Source organism: Callorhinchus milii, unplaced genomic scaffold, assembly GCF_018977255.1.
Source record: "Callorhinchus milii isolate IMCB2004 unplaced genomic scaffold, IMCB_Cmil_1.0 Scaffold2, whole genome shotgun sequence".
In the NCBI taxonomy this organism is placed as follows: Eukaryota; Metazoa; Chordata; class Chondrichthyes; order Chimaeriformes; family Callorhinchidae; genus Callorhinchus; species Callorhinchus milii.
In genome coordinates this window covers 6,471,143-6,487,330 of record NW_024704743.1, presented here as the reverse complement: position 1 = coordinate 6,487,330, position 16,188 = coordinate 6,471,143, and the positions used below count along the sequence as shown (strand labels likewise).

The 16,188-nt window shown below is 40.7% G+C and overlaps 1 protein-coding gene and 1 long non-coding RNA gene across 2 annotated transcripts in view; one reads left to right on the top strand and one right to left on the bottom strand.

Annotated features, from left to right (window-relative positions):
• The window catches only part of mkxa (mohawk homeobox a), a 43,404-nt gene extending 37,821 nt beyond the window's left edge, over positions 1–5,583 (top strand). Inside the window, exons 6-7 of the mRNA XM_042332133.1 lie at positions 4,877–4,910; positions 5,397–5,583. Coding sequence (XP_042188067.1) covers positions 4,877–4,910; positions 5,397–5,583 — 221 coding nt within the window. The remainder of the gene's footprint in view (positions 1–4,876; positions 4,911–5,396) is intronic.
• The window catches only part of LOC121848118, a 44,238-nt gene extending 28,602 nt beyond the window's left edge, over positions 1–15,636 (bottom strand). The window contains exons 1-2 of the long non-coding RNA XR_006084853.1: positions 15,532–15,636; positions 15,184–15,302 (exon numbers count right to left, since the gene is read on the bottom strand). This is a non-coding gene — a long non-coding RNA (uncharacterized LOC121848118). The remainder of the gene's footprint in view (positions 1–15,183; positions 15,303–15,531) is intronic.
• Positions 15,637–16,188: the final 552 nt, after the last annotated feature.

The window sequence follows — 16,188 nt, the reverse complement described above, 5'->3', positions numbered from 1 at the left end:
TCAACTTCAAGATCCTCTCACTCGTTTTCAAATCATTTCCCTCGTACCTCCTTGGTTATCCGATCTGCTTACCCTCCACTCCATCATCCACTGCCTCTGCTCGTCGGGCTCCAGCCTCCTATTTGTCTCTCGTGCCTTCTGTTCCACCATCGATGGCTGTGCCTTCAGCCACTACGCGCCAAAACTCTGGAAATCTCTCCCTCAATCTCTCCGCTTTGCTCCCTCCCTACCTTCAAATCCCACCTAAAGACCTTCTTTTATGATCGTGTTTACGGACACCTCCCCCTCTCCCTCCCCTCGGCTTGTTGTCAAGCGCTCCGGGACGATACCCCGCTTGAAGGGCACTGTATAATTGCAAGTTGTTGTTGTTGTTGTGAGCTAGCCAAGTCCCAAATTCAAGTGATAAAAGTGCCCCTGTGGGAAATTTCAGTGAGGATTGGATCAATCCAGGTTCCATTTAACCAAGCAAGTTAATTGGTGACGCTTAAATTTATTTTATTGGCAAAATGTCAAGACAGTAAAAGAGTTTGGAGAAAAAGCGGGAAATTGGGATCAGAGTTGAGGTGAGAAGGCACTTACAGGAGCCAAGCAGAACAGGAGAGCCTCAGTCTTGCTGTCACTTAGCTGGAGAAAATTATAGCTCACTTAACACTGTGAAGTGCTTTGAGTTGTCCTTCTGATGGGAAAGGTGCCTCAAATTGTATTGTATTGTACTAATGTATAATGGATATTGATGTCCTGTAGCCTAGGTGGATTCCGTTAATGTAGCGATTAGCAGGCTTGCCTCATAAGAGAGAGGACCTGGGTTTGAATCTCGGGCAGGTCGAAACCTAGGCAAGTTTCCTTAAAAAATGCAAATTGCTGTTACTCCACACGCTTCTGTTTATGTAGCAGTAAATCGGAACCCAGTTGTTAGTTGATTGGCAGATCGCTTTCCGGGGATAATAATCGCTCCAAGAAAATAATAATTTGGTCATTCAATCCATGACTGTTTTCTGGGACACTGTCGTTTGCAATTGCTTGCTGTGTTTCACCCACAAAATGTAGTTAATCCTTTTTACAATATATTCTGTAAAGCGCTTGGAGACGTCTCAATGACAGGGTAAGGCATTATTTCAGATGCAAAGATTCTTATTATTATTATTGTCAGTAAGAAAAGTAGTGGTTCTGGATTCAAGAGTAAAGGAAGGGAGATAGATGTGATCTATACATATGGATGATGTCACCATATAGATGATGAAAACAAGAGGACCGAGGATAGACCCCAGAGGAATGCCACAAGCGGCTGTGCATGAGGGTGAGGAGGAGAAACCATTATAAAAGATGGGAAGACACTGGGGTGACCGTAAGCACAGTCCGAGTGCATTGCAGAGGATTGACTTGATTCTGACATTCCGATGCCAAGCATATCCTTTTGGATCCAGCTCAGCTCAGAGGAGACCCCCTTAACTCCTCTCCAAGGAGGATTGTCACTACTTGGTCATTTGACACCTAACAAGTACAGGCTTGAACTCTCAATGAGAGCTATTACTGTCAAATTGGAGTGACATCTCAGCAGAAAAAAAGTCTGAGTTTAGTGAGCCAAGATATGCCCTTTCTTGCTGGTGTCATCTCTTAGGTTATTTTTATGCAAATAATCTTCTATTTTGCATCTAATATTTCTACTGAGAAGCACAGTCTGATTTTTCTGATCAGAAAAAGAGCCAAGGATTTGGTTTATAACTGACATGTTAATGTTAACTGAGAAGTAAGCATACTTCCACTTTCAAAATAAAAAATGAAGCATTGTTTCTGTTTCTGTATAACTCCTATTTATTTCTCAGTTAACAGTTCTGTCATTATCTTGTTTTACTATAAGTTTCGAAAATTGGTGTCTTTCTAACAGTATTTAGAAACCATACAAAGAATAAGATGGCACAGGCACGATGGGATGAATAACCTTCTTCTGTAGTGTAAAAAATTCTGTGATACGCTGTTGTGAAGGCATATTACAAATACACCGTCACTACGTTTCACAGTAAAATCCTGTGAAGCACTTTGAGGTGGCTTAATGACGTGATTAGGTGCTATATTTACATGCAAGGACTATTATCATTATATTTGGATGCAAATTTGCATGTAATAGTGCCATGAAATGAATGACCAATTATATCTGGAGGATTGCTGCCCAGGACTTTGGGAGAACTTCCCTACTCTTTTTGAATAAAATCCTGAGATCTTGAAAACTCGTGTGGAGTATAAACACCGGCATGGACTCGTTGGGTTGAGTCTTTGCAATCTGAACAGATGGGAGCTCAGTTTAAAATCTCATCCAACAATGTAGTGTTCTCCCAGCATTGGAGGTTCAGACTAGACCACAAGTTCGAAGTCACTAAGTCACACCTACTGAGCCAAGCTGACAACTGCCTGAGGTTACGGTTTGTAAGTGAAATTGATGCATCGACTAGTAATACAATTGAGACAAAAAAAAGCAAAGGTTCAGCCTAGCTATCAGCCAAGTCAGGGCTGGCCTTGGTTTCTTCAGCATGCAATGCTTGTTCGGAAAATTAGTCACTAATGGATGACTAACATCTCCAGTTCTGTAAGCGCTGGCAACCTACCGTTTTCTGAAATGTAAAGCAAATATAAGAAAGATCTTTGAAACTTAGTCCTACTAAGTTACATTTGAAACTGCGTTCTATGCATAAGCTATTCCTATACAGTACTATCATATACTACTACGTGGAGAACTGGAGTTTGTTACAATAAGCACATCTCAATACTAGAGCTGCATCATGCTCTTTGATCATATTGTCTGGGTTTAATTATTGTGCTATCTTGATTCAGGCAGTGTTTGGCTTTCATACCTAAAAAAATAAATAAAAAAAGGCTATCAATTAAATGTAGATGAAAGTGGATGTTTCAGAAATAAGTCTGCTCCAGATGACCGCTGTGACCGGCATCTACACTTGTGTGCTGGTAGGTTGCCTATTGCTGAAACATTCAACTAATAGGAAGAAGATGTCTCCTTTGAAAATCTCATGCAATTTTGTTCAGCTCTGTTTGAGAACATGTGCAGAACAAATCCCTTTTTCGGTCCATTTTTCATGGCTATGGCTTGCACTGGAAATCACTCCTAAGTACAAGCGTCACATTCTGCCCTTTGATAATATATCTGCCTGTAATTAATTATCAAATTGTGCTGACTCAATTGTGCAGTTTTTGGCTATTAATTAAAAGTAGATGAGATAGCCTGGAAAACACTGCTAACAGGCACAGCTTGAACTGTTAAATCCACATAATGTTTGGTTACGAAGAATGTAAACTATCTTTAACCTTTCAAAGAGGGCTTTTTTTAATTAAAAAGTCGGAACATCATTCTGAATTCTGCTAGGTTACAATCCCGCTAAAAGAGCACAAAATAATTTAAATGTTCCCAAATTACGACAACAGTTCTGTCAAAAAGGTTTCTAGGTACAATGTATTTGGCACATGGTTACGTGTGTCAGATCTGTCAGATCTAGATTAAAGTGGACACAGCTAAAACAGAGTACAGTGGGCGCAGCTGTGCAAACCTAAGGCAGATTGGAAAGCATTTGCTTCATGCCTGTGTTGCCTGACTGCTTAAACAGAAATAATGACTTTAGAATTGTTGTAACCTGGTTTCAGTTACATAGATTTTTGCATGTGTTTAATATTGGAATACCATGTTTTTCTTTTAAAAAAAAGTAGAGTCTGAAGTATTCGTGCTAATGTTACTGGACAATCAATTTCTGAAGTAGTTCAATATGACAGATTTTATATAGGGTCCATCCAATGCACCTTTTGAAACTTATCTTTTTTGCATGAGGGACTGTCACAGTAATAATCTTTGCATTTGATATAGCGCCTTATCACTTTGAGGAGTCGTCTCAAAGCGCTTCACAGAATATACAACAACAAAAATTACACTTGTATCGCGCTCTTCACACCAGAAAGACGTCTCAGTCTGGACAGTCAGGTTTTTTTTTGACTCGAGCTGGAAGTTGGGTCAGGAGGGTGGAGGCCGGGTGGGGGTGGGTGGGAGGCAGGCCGAAGGCACAGTCGAAGAGGAAGGTCTTTAGACGGGACTTGAAGGAGACAAAAGAGGGGGGTGAGGCGAGATAAAGTTCCAGACTGTGGGGGCAGAGATGCTGAATGCCCGACCGCTAATTGTGGGGCAGGAAGAGCGGGGACCTGAAGCAAGCCGGTGTCCACTGAGCGGAGGGAGTGGACAGGCTGATATGGGGTTAGGAGGTGGGGGAGGTATGGGGGAACAAGACCGTGGAGGACTTTGAAGGTGAGATCGAGGGTTTTGTACATACTCAATTCTCTGAGGGTTATAGAGCCAGTGAAGCCGGGCTTCATGTATTGTAAAGTGGATTGACTGTGTATTTTGTGGGCGAAACACGGCAAGCAATTTCGCACATCACAATGACAAAATTAGTATTCAAAGGCAAAACAGAGAAAAGATTATTTTTCAATAGGCTGTCCACGAAACAGTCGCATTTATGTACAGCTAGATATGATGAGCGTTAAATAAGCAGCAAGCTTAAAAATAAGCCTTCTTACATCTGGTTCCTATTTCATTCAGAAGTGAATTATCTTGTGGTAGAACCTGGCATTGTCAATTTCACTCTTGTATCATGTACAATATATACAATCCACTGAGCAGTACAGGTATTAGATTCAAAGGACTAATGCAAAAGTTGATTTCTTGTTCTCCTAGCTGGAATACTAATAGCAATGTGTGACCTTATTCTTCTTTCTACACATTCCCTCTCCTACCCCACTCAAAAAGTCCACTGAAACAAGGAAGTATGTTCTGAGTTAGTTTTGTAAGACTGAAAAAAATAACATACTTTTCTTTTGTTATCAGAAACATTGGAACAGGGGCCAAACAGATTTGTCAGGTTAGTGAATTTGAAGACCATTGTATCTGTTGCACTATCTTTGATTCATGTCCATCTTAGCTTACAGACAACAACAATTTACATTTATATATCACCCCTCACACAGGGTAGCTTCCCAGAGCACTTGGTAGTGGCGGAGCATGATGCCAACCTGGGGGGAAGGGGAGGTAACCGTAGGCACAGTCGAAGAGGAAGGTCTTCAGATGAGACGTGAAGATGGGAAAAGAGGGGACAAGGCAGAGAGATAGAGGAAGAGTGTTCCAGAGTTTCGGGGCGAGTGGCTGAAAGCCCAGCCACCGATGGTGGGATGGTGGATACGAGGGACAAGCAGGAGGCCGGAGCTGGTCGAGCAGAGGAGGCGGATATTGGGTTGGGTAGTAAGCAGGTTGGAGAGGTAGGGAGGTGCCAGAGCATGAAGAGCTTTGAAGAAGTGTGAGGATCTTGAAATCGAGACTAAAATGTTAGTCTTTATTTTGTTTTTTCCAGTGCTCCAAAGAAAAAGGAAACTTACAAAGACGAAACCTACTGGAAAGAAATTAATGCAGCCATGGCCTTGACAAATCTTGCACAAGCAAAGGGCAAACTCCAAGGAACAACCAGCTGTATCATTCAGAAGTCTTCGCATATTTCAGAAATTAAGACGTTGAAAATTTCACCGACTAATCAATTCTGAGAACGAAGATTGAATGATTTGGAGATTTACAAAGCAAAAAAAAAAACATTCCATAAATGAATAAAAATGCTGCAACCAAATACTGACCCCTGGCCCTGAGGCCAGTTTAGAACAAGACTTTTTTTAATCTAATCTTATGTTTATTAATATATTTAGGATTTTTCAGCAGTTTTTAAAATCTTTTGGGATTGCACATGTATTTCTGCTGTTGTTGGCCAGCTTATTTTTGTGCAAGAACTGACTGTAAATTGTAAGACAGTACAATTTCTATCAAAGTATTAACTTATTTTATATTACTCCAATTAATCATAGACACCTGCATCAATGTTGTTGTCGTGAGTACCTTGTAATATAAATAATGTATCGATAAGCTACGAGTTGCACACTGAAAGCATTTTTACAGCAATGAAATTGTACTTTTGAATAACGGATCAGTTCCATAGTGTAAAGCTCTTATTTGACAAATCAAAAATAGTCTACAACACAGGAATGTACATTGTGGTCTTGGAAAAAAAAAACATTGGTGTTGTTTTGGCATGACACTTTATTTTGACTCCAGTCACACTTTGTTGATGCTGTTTAGTCTCAGAGAACATGTGTTGAAAACACACAATGATTGGCACGGCATGCAGATATCAACTGTGATCTAATTAGAAACAGCTACCTTTTTGCACTCAGGATTCAAATGTGCTAAATTTATACTGAAAAGTTCCAGAGTTAAACCGCATTGAAATGATTGTTTGTCATTGGTGATAATATTCCATTTCCCACCTCACAAAATGAAAGAATACACAGTATTAGCTTTGATTAAACAGGTCTCTGAAATGAATTTCTTCTCCCCCTGTTTGACATTGTCTGCTAGAATAAAATACCGACTTGTAAAACTAAGCAATAAAGAAAAAAATGAACAAAGCAGATTAAGTGTACCCAGAGTACACGGAGTAAGTTTAAATGGTATGCTACTAAAGTCCTAAAAGTGTTTGTAACTTTCGAGAGACTTTAGGAGTCTGTAACATTCACATAATTTGGAAGAGTATCTACCAAACTAAAAAAAATCCTGGAATATCAAAGAAAGACTTTTATTTGTAAAACAAAATCTTGCTTTCAAACCAAAACTGTCCGATGTAATATTGAAGGACAACCCAGTGTAACTTCATTCCTGGCATGCTCTCCTATTTGTGCAATGAAAATAGTGTATTTTGAGATAGTCTTTGTAAATATTTTTATACTTTTTATGCAACCTGTTAAAATTGCATTTTGTAATATGCCATTTGCTGTAAAGCTGACATTGAATTATGTATTTCGACATGTACAAAAGAAAGCTGCTTTAAAAAGGCTTTGTATGTTAGTGTCATTTTTTAATATATCTTAAACCAAGCAAAATGATAGTTCCAAGATTATTTTTATTCTGTGTAGTCTTTTTCTGTATATGCTTTAATTACTCTGGTCTGTTCAGGAAGCAACTTATGACAATTAATTTTACAAACTTATAACTTATCGCTGTAATAAACAATGAAGTGCATGAAATTTATGGTTTCTGCTACATACGCAGCATGTTGCAGTTTTTGAAATTGTACATCACTACTAGGACTGTGTGAAGTAGTTTATAACAATAATTAGCAACAGCAATGTATGAGAAACACATAATGAATCACGCTTTCTCCTTCCATCATCCATGCACAATCTACCATATCATGGATGTTTCCCTATCTATTTAATCTCCTGAAACTTTCCTGATTGATAATCTTGATAAGCTCCAGACAAGCTATTTGTCCTGATACTTCCATTATTCAATGCTGACTTATCTTGTTGGCCTTATGGCAACTGATTAATCCCAGCAACGCAATTGTGTCCCTTAGGATATTAGATTATGTTCGTCTATAGTTACCTTTTTAACTATCCCTCAAACATGTATTTATTCAGCTATTTTTGAAAGGAATTAATCAATCTGACCAACTATTTTTATGAGAGGTCTGTTCCACATATCTATTACTCCGTGGGCAAAAAAATATTCTAAGCTTCAGCTTTTCCCGGGGCTTAACATCCAAGTCAAATCGGATGCTTATATCAAATTAAGGGGGCCGAGCCAGTGGATATAATTTACACGGAATTTAAGAAGGTATTTGATAAAGTCCCACATGTGAGACTGATAATGAAGATTAGAGGTCATGGTATTGATGGCAAATTCCTAGTTGAATTCAAAACTGGACTTAGCAATAGGAAGTAAAAGGTGATGAGAATTAGAATCATTCTGCCTAGGGGCAGTAAATAGCTAAATGCTGCAAAGGCCTGTTCTTTGTCCACATGTTTCACAGTATAATATATATAAATGATATGGAGGAAAGCAGTTTACATAATATAAAATTTATTGACGATAAGGTATTAGGATGGGTGAATAACACAACAAAATTACATTTGGAAAGCACCTTTCATGTCAGGAGGATGTCCCAGTGCATTGGACAATCAGTGTTTCAGACCCGAGCTGGGGTGTCCGGGATCGAGGTGGGTGGAGAAGGAGGGTGACCGAAGGCACGGTTGAAGAGGAGGGTCTTGAGACGGATCTTGAAGGAGGGAAGGGAGGGGGCGAGCTGGAGGGACTGTGGGATGGAGTTTCAGAGGGTGGAGGCAGAGTGGCAGAAGGCCCACCCACCATTGGAGCAGGCCGGAGTCCGCTGAGCGGAGGGAACGGGCAGGTTAGTAGGGAGATAGGTCGTAGAGGTAGGGGGGAGCAAGGCCATGGAGGGCTTTGAAGGTGAGGACCAGGATCTTGAACTGTATGCTCTGTATGATGAGAAGCCTATGGAGTCGGGCGAGGATGGGGGTGATAGAGTCACAGAACCTGGTGTAGGAGAGGACATGGGGTGCAGAGTTCTGGATGGTCTGCAGCCTATGGAGGGAGGAGTTGGGAAGGCCGACAAGCAGCAAGTTTGCGTAGTTGAGCCTGGATGTTATGAAGGGGTGTATAAGCGTCTCAGTGGCCTGTGGTGTGAGACAATGGCAGAGCCAGGTGATGTTGGCATGGATGTGGGACAGAAAGGATAACTGAGAGTCAAAAAGGACCCCAAGGTTCTGAACTGGCTTAGTAAGGTGGAGTGTGTATCCTTGGATGGTGATACTCTCAGTGCCTGAGGTGTGGAGGCGTTGATGTGAGCCAATCAGGAGAGCCTTATTCTTGCTGACACTGAACTGAAGTTAGCTCTCATCCAGAACTTGATGTCTAACAGACATTCTGTCAGGACAGCAGTGGTCCTGAAGTTGAGGGTGGAGGCAGAGAGATAGAGTTGGGTGTTATCCGCATACATGTGGAAGTTGACCCCATGTCTGCGGATGATGTCACCAAGGGGGAGCATATAGATATTGAAGAGGAGGGGACCAAGGACAGAGCCCTGAGGAACTCTGCACGAGATTGTGCGAGGGATGGAGGAGAAGCTGTTTGTGGAGATGAAGTGGAGACAGCGTAAGAGATAGGATCTGAACCATTCAAGGAAAGAACCATGAAGGTTGAGGTGAGAGAAGAAGTGGTGGAGGAGGAGAGTGGTCAACGGTATTGAAGGCAGCAGAGAGGTCAAGAAGGATGAGGAGGCAGAGGGCGCTCTGTTCACAGATGGATAAAATATCATTTGTCATTTTGACAAAAGCTGCTTCTGTGCTATGGGAGGGTTTTTTTAAGGCTAGGAGTGATGACGGCAGTTTTTAGAGGGGTGGGAACAGTGCCAGTGGACAGGGAGAGGGGGGGACAGCAATGAAGATGTGGAGGGAGGGATGAGTAGGGGCCAGGATGTGAGGGGGAAATGGGGCGGGGGTCAGAAAGGCAAAGGCAGCTGAACGGATTCCCGAAACTTTGGTTTTGAGGAAGTCCAGCATTTCCACACAGTTGGCGTTGGAGGAGACGATGGGCGAGGCATGAGAGGGTGGGCGGAGGAGCTGATTGGTGATGGAGGTCATGAATAACATGAGGAGGATAAATAGCACACTCCTCAGCATTGGGCTCCACCACTATTAAGCGATCCGAGATGCCATCCAGTGTGAAGGGCGCTATATAAATGCAAGTTGTTGTTGTAGTACACAAGACCTGAATTAAACCAGCAGATGGTTCATGGAATAGCAGGTCAATGTTCTTGCAGACAAATGTAAGGTAATGCACATTGTAACAGGAACAATACACTTGTAATTAGATTATAATAATTTTTGATTTTGCTCCTATTATGTCAAAATGTCTCAAAGAACTTTACAGTAAGTATAGTGATTGTACATTTGTACACAGCAATGTTCTAAAACACAAGTGCAAGGTGAATGATCAATTTATCTGGAGTATTGGATGCCAGGATACGAAGAGAAATGTGTTTTTAATTTCAAAAAGTGTCACAGATTCTTTAACATCCACTTGAATGGAAAACAGGATCTTGGTTTAATGTCTCATCCTAAGGACTGCGCCTCCAACAATGTCCCCATCGTCCAACACTACACTGGAGCGTTACTGTGAACCTGAGTTCAAAGTCCCTAATGTGGGCCTTGATATCAATAATCAGAGGTGAGAAAGAAAAGGATTTGTGTGTACAAATTGATAACTCATCGAAAGTTTCCATGCAATGCTGATGTTAACAAAGCGACTCAAATACACAATTTCACCTTCAGGACATTTCAGGGAGAAATTATTTCCACTGACTGGCAAGTCAGTGACTAGAGGCATCAACTTAAGATAGTTAAACAAGCAAACTAATGGTAAGGTTAACAGAATTTTTTTCACACCCTGAGTGTTCGGGATATGGAATGCCTTGCTGTGAGCATGGTTGAGGCAGAATCCATATCAGGCTTTAAGAGAGAACTAGACACATACCAATAATTAAACACTACAGGGGAATGGGGTAAATGGGAGTGAAAGGATTGTTCTTCAAATAGCCAGGACAGACATGATAGGCCAAATAGATCAACAACAACAATTTGTACTTATACAAGACCTTTCTCATAGGAGAACATCTCAAACTGCTTTACAGGTATGGAGTGAGAGTCGAGCTGGCGATGAAATGTGGCTGTAGGGGGGAGGGGCACAAACATGTCGAAAACATGCTTTTAGGTGGGGTTTGAAAGAGGGAGGGAGGGGGCAAGGTGAAGGGGGACTTTGGAATTCTCTGGAATACATTTTTTAGAGGCTTTGCTTTTGCATTCTTTTGGGGATCCGACCCTACTCCCTGGAACTCCATCCCAGAGTCATCTCGCCTCGCCACTTTCCTCAAGGTCCATCTCAAGACCTTCCTCTTTGACCACACCTTCAGTCATCTTTCTCCCCACTCCACCCTTTGGCTCCCACCCCTCCCAAATCTATCCCATAGCTCGGGTGCAAACCCTCAACTCTCCAACACCTGGGGATCTCCTCCCAACTGAAGGGCACAAAATAAATACAATGTTGGCAGAACCTTTCTCCCCAGGAAACAATGACTGGATTTAAGACCCCAATGGATTAGGTTTTGCTTGTAACTGAATCAAATATATTTCTTGTTTGTTTTTTATGTTCTTTCATCATTTATGTATCTTACTTCTAAAAACTCAGGGTATGCATATCCTTAGTATTCTTCTCTCAATGAAACCTAGTTGAGTTCTGTGAGCTTCTCCTCATAATTTGGAACTCTATATACAGGAATCATCATCATTTCTGCTGGTATTTTGTTGTTATTCATCACCATTTTTTTACGTATGATAACACATGTATCCAAAAGAATATATACATGTGTGAAGAGTAAAGGGATGGAAATTCCACCTGAGTGGAACATTTACTCTATTTTCTTTCAGAGAATCCACAATTTGGCAAAACATTGAAATCAGTCTTAAGTTTGAAACCTATTTCCTGCAGTCCTTAAAAGAACTTACAGAACTCACAGAGTCAATCTACACCTGGGTGAAATTTCTATCCCAAGGTGCCTGGATCAGATTCCTGCCACCATTCCTACCCAAAGCTTTTAACATTGATGACTACCTACTATTTAATATTGCTTGACATCCCACCTAAAGACCTTCCTTTTTGATCGTGCTTACGGTCACCTCCCCCCTCCCTCTCACTCCACCACTGTCAAGTGCTCCGGGACATTGCCCTGCATGAAGAGCACTATATAAATGCAAGTTGTTGTTGATATTGCTAACCTAGACTTCAACTGCCGCTATCAAATTTTCTGTTAATTCTCTGAGGCTTAACTTTATTTAAGGTGGAACTTTATTAAATGCTTTCTGAAAATTAAAATACAGTAAATAAATCTTCATCCATATGATTAGATACCTACTTGAAGGACACCAGGCTCTTTGTGAGTATGATCTTTTGTTTTTAGCTCTATAATGACGACTTTCTGTGCTTTCTCGGCTTTCATGAGAGTTGTTTGAATCCCAAATAAAACTCACAAGAATTTATGTTAATATCTTTTTAAGTCTATGCCAACTCCTCCAAATGCAATTCATGCTCTTTGTTTGTCCTCCGTATATATTTCAGTAACATCATACTAACTAAATATGTTAAATTTAATTGATCTAGAATTTCTGAGTTCATTTTCTCTTTTTTTGAACACTGGGGTAATGCTCTCTCAGTCCTCAAGCACAGTTTTAATGTTATGGACTCCCAAAGATATTAGTTATTTCCTTTTTCATTTATTTTCCAAGATTTCACCCTGATCCTCCCCAAACCTAGTCAAGCAAAATACCTGCACAACTAACCATCCCTAAATCTTTAATATTCAAATCTTACCTGTTTACATTCAATAGATGTCATTTAATTAATCTCCAAGGCCTTGGTTTCATGCAGTGCAAACCTAAACATTATGTGCAGTGATACTCTTGTAGTAAATTTCAATATTTAAATCATGCTTTAATAGGAAGTATAATAGTAATACTTAGATTTGATATAGCCCCTTAACAAGGCGTTGAGATATCTCAAAGCACTTCATAGAATATACTGTAAAAGTACAAACCTGGGCTTGTCAGATATCAAATGACCAAGTAATGATTATCCACCTTGGAGGGGAGGTAAGTGAGGTCTCCTTGGAGCTGAACTGGATCCAAGTAGAATCGAGTCAATCCTTTGTTTCCCACACATACCCACACTACCTGGCTCGGCGTCCGACTCACCCACTTTCAAATGCTCTGGGACGCTATCCACTTGAGGGGCGCAATATGAATGCAAGTTGTTATTGTGGTCCAGTTCCTGACCTGGTTCCGAAACCTGGGAACTTGCACATGGAAGATTTCATGTGTAGATGGAATACAGATGTGGAACTCTCAGTCTGGCTTACACACCCTTTTAAGAATGGTGATGTCAGACACCCAGGTGACCAAAATAAAGCTGACAGCAGAAAGCCCTGTGGCAGAGTGCATCTAGACTTCCAAAAGGCCTTTGCCAAAGTACCACACAAAAGATTCCTTTGAAACCAATGTTTATAGTTTCCAAGGTTAAGACACAGATGGGAATTAAAGGGAGGGGAATAGAGGCCAGTCAAAAAGGAACATAGATGAAAACGGAGGAAGATTTTGAGTTTGGTGCATCATTCGTCTGTGCTGAGAATCTGGCTGTCACTAGTATACAAAAGTGATTTAGATTCACAGACTTAGAGTAGCTAGATCACCCGTCACATACAATGCCCAAATAGTGTGAAGCATAACAACCCAAACCAAACACAATGCTGAGCTATATTGTCACATCTGGTTAGGCCACTCTTACAGTACCGAGTATAGTTTTGATATAGCGACAATAAGGGAACGCCCAGATCCTCCTGCAAAGAAATGCAATGAGGCTGATCCACTGTGTTAAAAGGATGAATTAAAATGAGCAACAAGACTAGCTAGTGCTCTTCAGCCATGAAAAGATAAATCTCAGAGGGAACCTTCTAGAGATATATCTCTCCTTGAGCCCCTCCAAACTAATTTCCACCCTGTCCACAGCACTGAGACTTTCTTGGTCAAAATCACCTTGACTTTTTCCATCTGTGACTTGGGCTTTCTTTACCTCCTTGTTCTTTATCTCTCTGCGGTTTTTGACACTATCGAATACTCTGTCCTTCTTCACTGTCTCTTCTCTACCATCTGTCCTCCCTGCTGCACCTCCATGGTTCTGTCCTTTCCAATTTTCACTCTTACCTATCTCAGTGTCTTCCTTTCGTCTCTTTTAATGGTTTCTCCTTCCCGCGCCCCATGCACAGCCGCTTGTGGTATTCCTCAGGGGTCTATCCTCGGTCCTCTCCTTTTCACCATCTATATGGTGATATCCACATGTATAGATCACAGCCAACTCTATCTCCCTTCCTTTACTCTTGAATCCAGGACCACTACTTTTCTTACTGACAATAATAATCTTCGCATTTGATAGAATGCCTTATCATGTCATTGAGATATCTCAAAGCGCTTTACAGAATATATTATAAAGTGGATTAACTATATTTTGTGGGCAAATGTGGCATCCAATTGCATATAGCAGTGTCCCACAAGCAGTCGTGGATTGAGTGAGAAAATTGTTTATTTATTTTTTGAAGGGATTATTACTCCCAGAAAGCAATCTGTCAATCAATTGACAACCGGATTCTTACTTACTGCTAGGTGAACAGACGCATAAGGAAACTTGCCTAAGGTTTCACCCTGCCCGGGAATCGAACCCTGATCCTCTCGTTGACAAGGTGAGTGCTTTAATCAATACACTACAAGTCTCCAAAGTCTTATTACAAATACAACTTGCATTTATATAGCGCTCTTCACGTAGGATAGCATCCTGGAGCACTTTTATTATGAAACAAACCAAGTATATTTATAATATCAATACTACACATCAATATATTTGTACGCAATCAAACCAATTCAGCAAATGAAATCCAGAATATGGCATAAAGTTTCAAAGTTCATTGTAAATTAAATGAGGGAGAGCTAAAGATGTAGGACTTATCATTTGCTTTCTGGATAGCCTAGAAGAAGGAGCCTTCACATATTCAAATGGGACAAGATTGGAGATGAATATGGAGAAATTCCATGTGGGCTTCACAATTTGGGGTGTTTTTCCATCTTCATTCTTCAGATGAAACAAAACAATTTATTGAAGCAGCTGTTGTGGTTTTTCTAAAGGGGCATTCAATAGATTTGCAGTGCAATAAGGTAAGTTAATCGTTACTGTCAGTTCCGCAAACTCAAACACCTTGTTATTTTTGGGTGAAAGCCAAAAATGTGGTCTGAATTCCTCCGTAAGGAGAAACAAATATCAGGAGTAATAAAGAGTATTTTGAAGAATCTTTATTGCATCCGCATACAGTGCTATGCCAAGTCTGCCTTTTCCAGATTGTTGCCAGTTATACCTTTACCTCATCCCCACCCTTGTTTGAGAATAGATTTTTCCAAAGTTCTTCTTGGCAACCTCTTTAGCCCACTCTACAGAAACTTCAAATGCTAAAGATCACTTCAGTCTGAGTTGTCTGCCTACAAATGCATTAACCACCTCCAATTCCCACCCTCTTCCAGTACCATTGATTCCCAGTACCTCAGAGAATTGATTTTGCAGCCTTTCTTGATTTCTTTTTGAAATCCTTCCACCGAATCACTGAGCAAACTATACAATCTTTTCTAACCCCAAATTCTAACCCCTACCTTCTGCTTTTCCAAATGTGGCTTACTGCTTGCTCTCCTCTTCCACCTTTCAACCATCAGTGGCTGAATCCAATTACCATGACCCAGCTTTAACAATTCTCTTCCTGAACCATTTTACCCTGTAACAAACAAACAAACAAATTGTATTTATCTTGAGCCTTTCAAGTCGGACTGATATCCCAACCCAAGGCACTGGATAGTCAAGGGTTTGCACCTGAACTGGGTGCTGGATTCAGGAGGGGTGGGGGCCAAAGGGATAGGGGTGAAAGGGGAAAGATGATCGAAGGCTTGGGTCAAAGAAAGAAAGGAAAAAAGAAAAGAAGGAAGGAAACTAAAACAAATGCAAACCTTTCTCGCGGAAATCAAAAGTCTACTAAAAACATTGAAAGTTGAGCTGAACTTATTTTTCGCAAACAATCACTGATAATTATCACATTGTGTACTGCATTTTCCACCCCTACGATTCCACTTATATTTTTCCTAGCAAGTCCAAAGTGCAATGTAGAGAAATCAAGGGACTTTGGAGTTTGCTCTGTCACATACTTGATGGTATTTGGCATTCTGCCCAGTACAATCCCCTACCCAATTCAACACATGGATGGCCCTATACTTGTAATTCATTACCATCCTCAGGAAAGGAAATTCAGGAACAAGTTTGCCACTTGACCTTCCACTTTGCATTCAGTTTGCGGCTACCATGAATCTGCTGTACATTAAGAGAAAGCGGAGAAGTAAATGTCAACGCTTTTCATCAGACACGTGAATTTCAGAAATGGAGAAAGAAAGTCTCAGTCACATAGGTATTGGAATGAATGGTGATTGACATGGTGGATGACCTGATTGGTCAACAGCCTGTACTGTAGATTTGGTGGGTGGAGGTCTCATAGCTAGTGGGTTATTGACATTGACAAGACATCTCAGTTAACTGGCTGAGATGGCATATAACTCACTGCTATCAGACTTCCATGAACACCCATCATGGAATACTTTTTATCCGCTTAAATT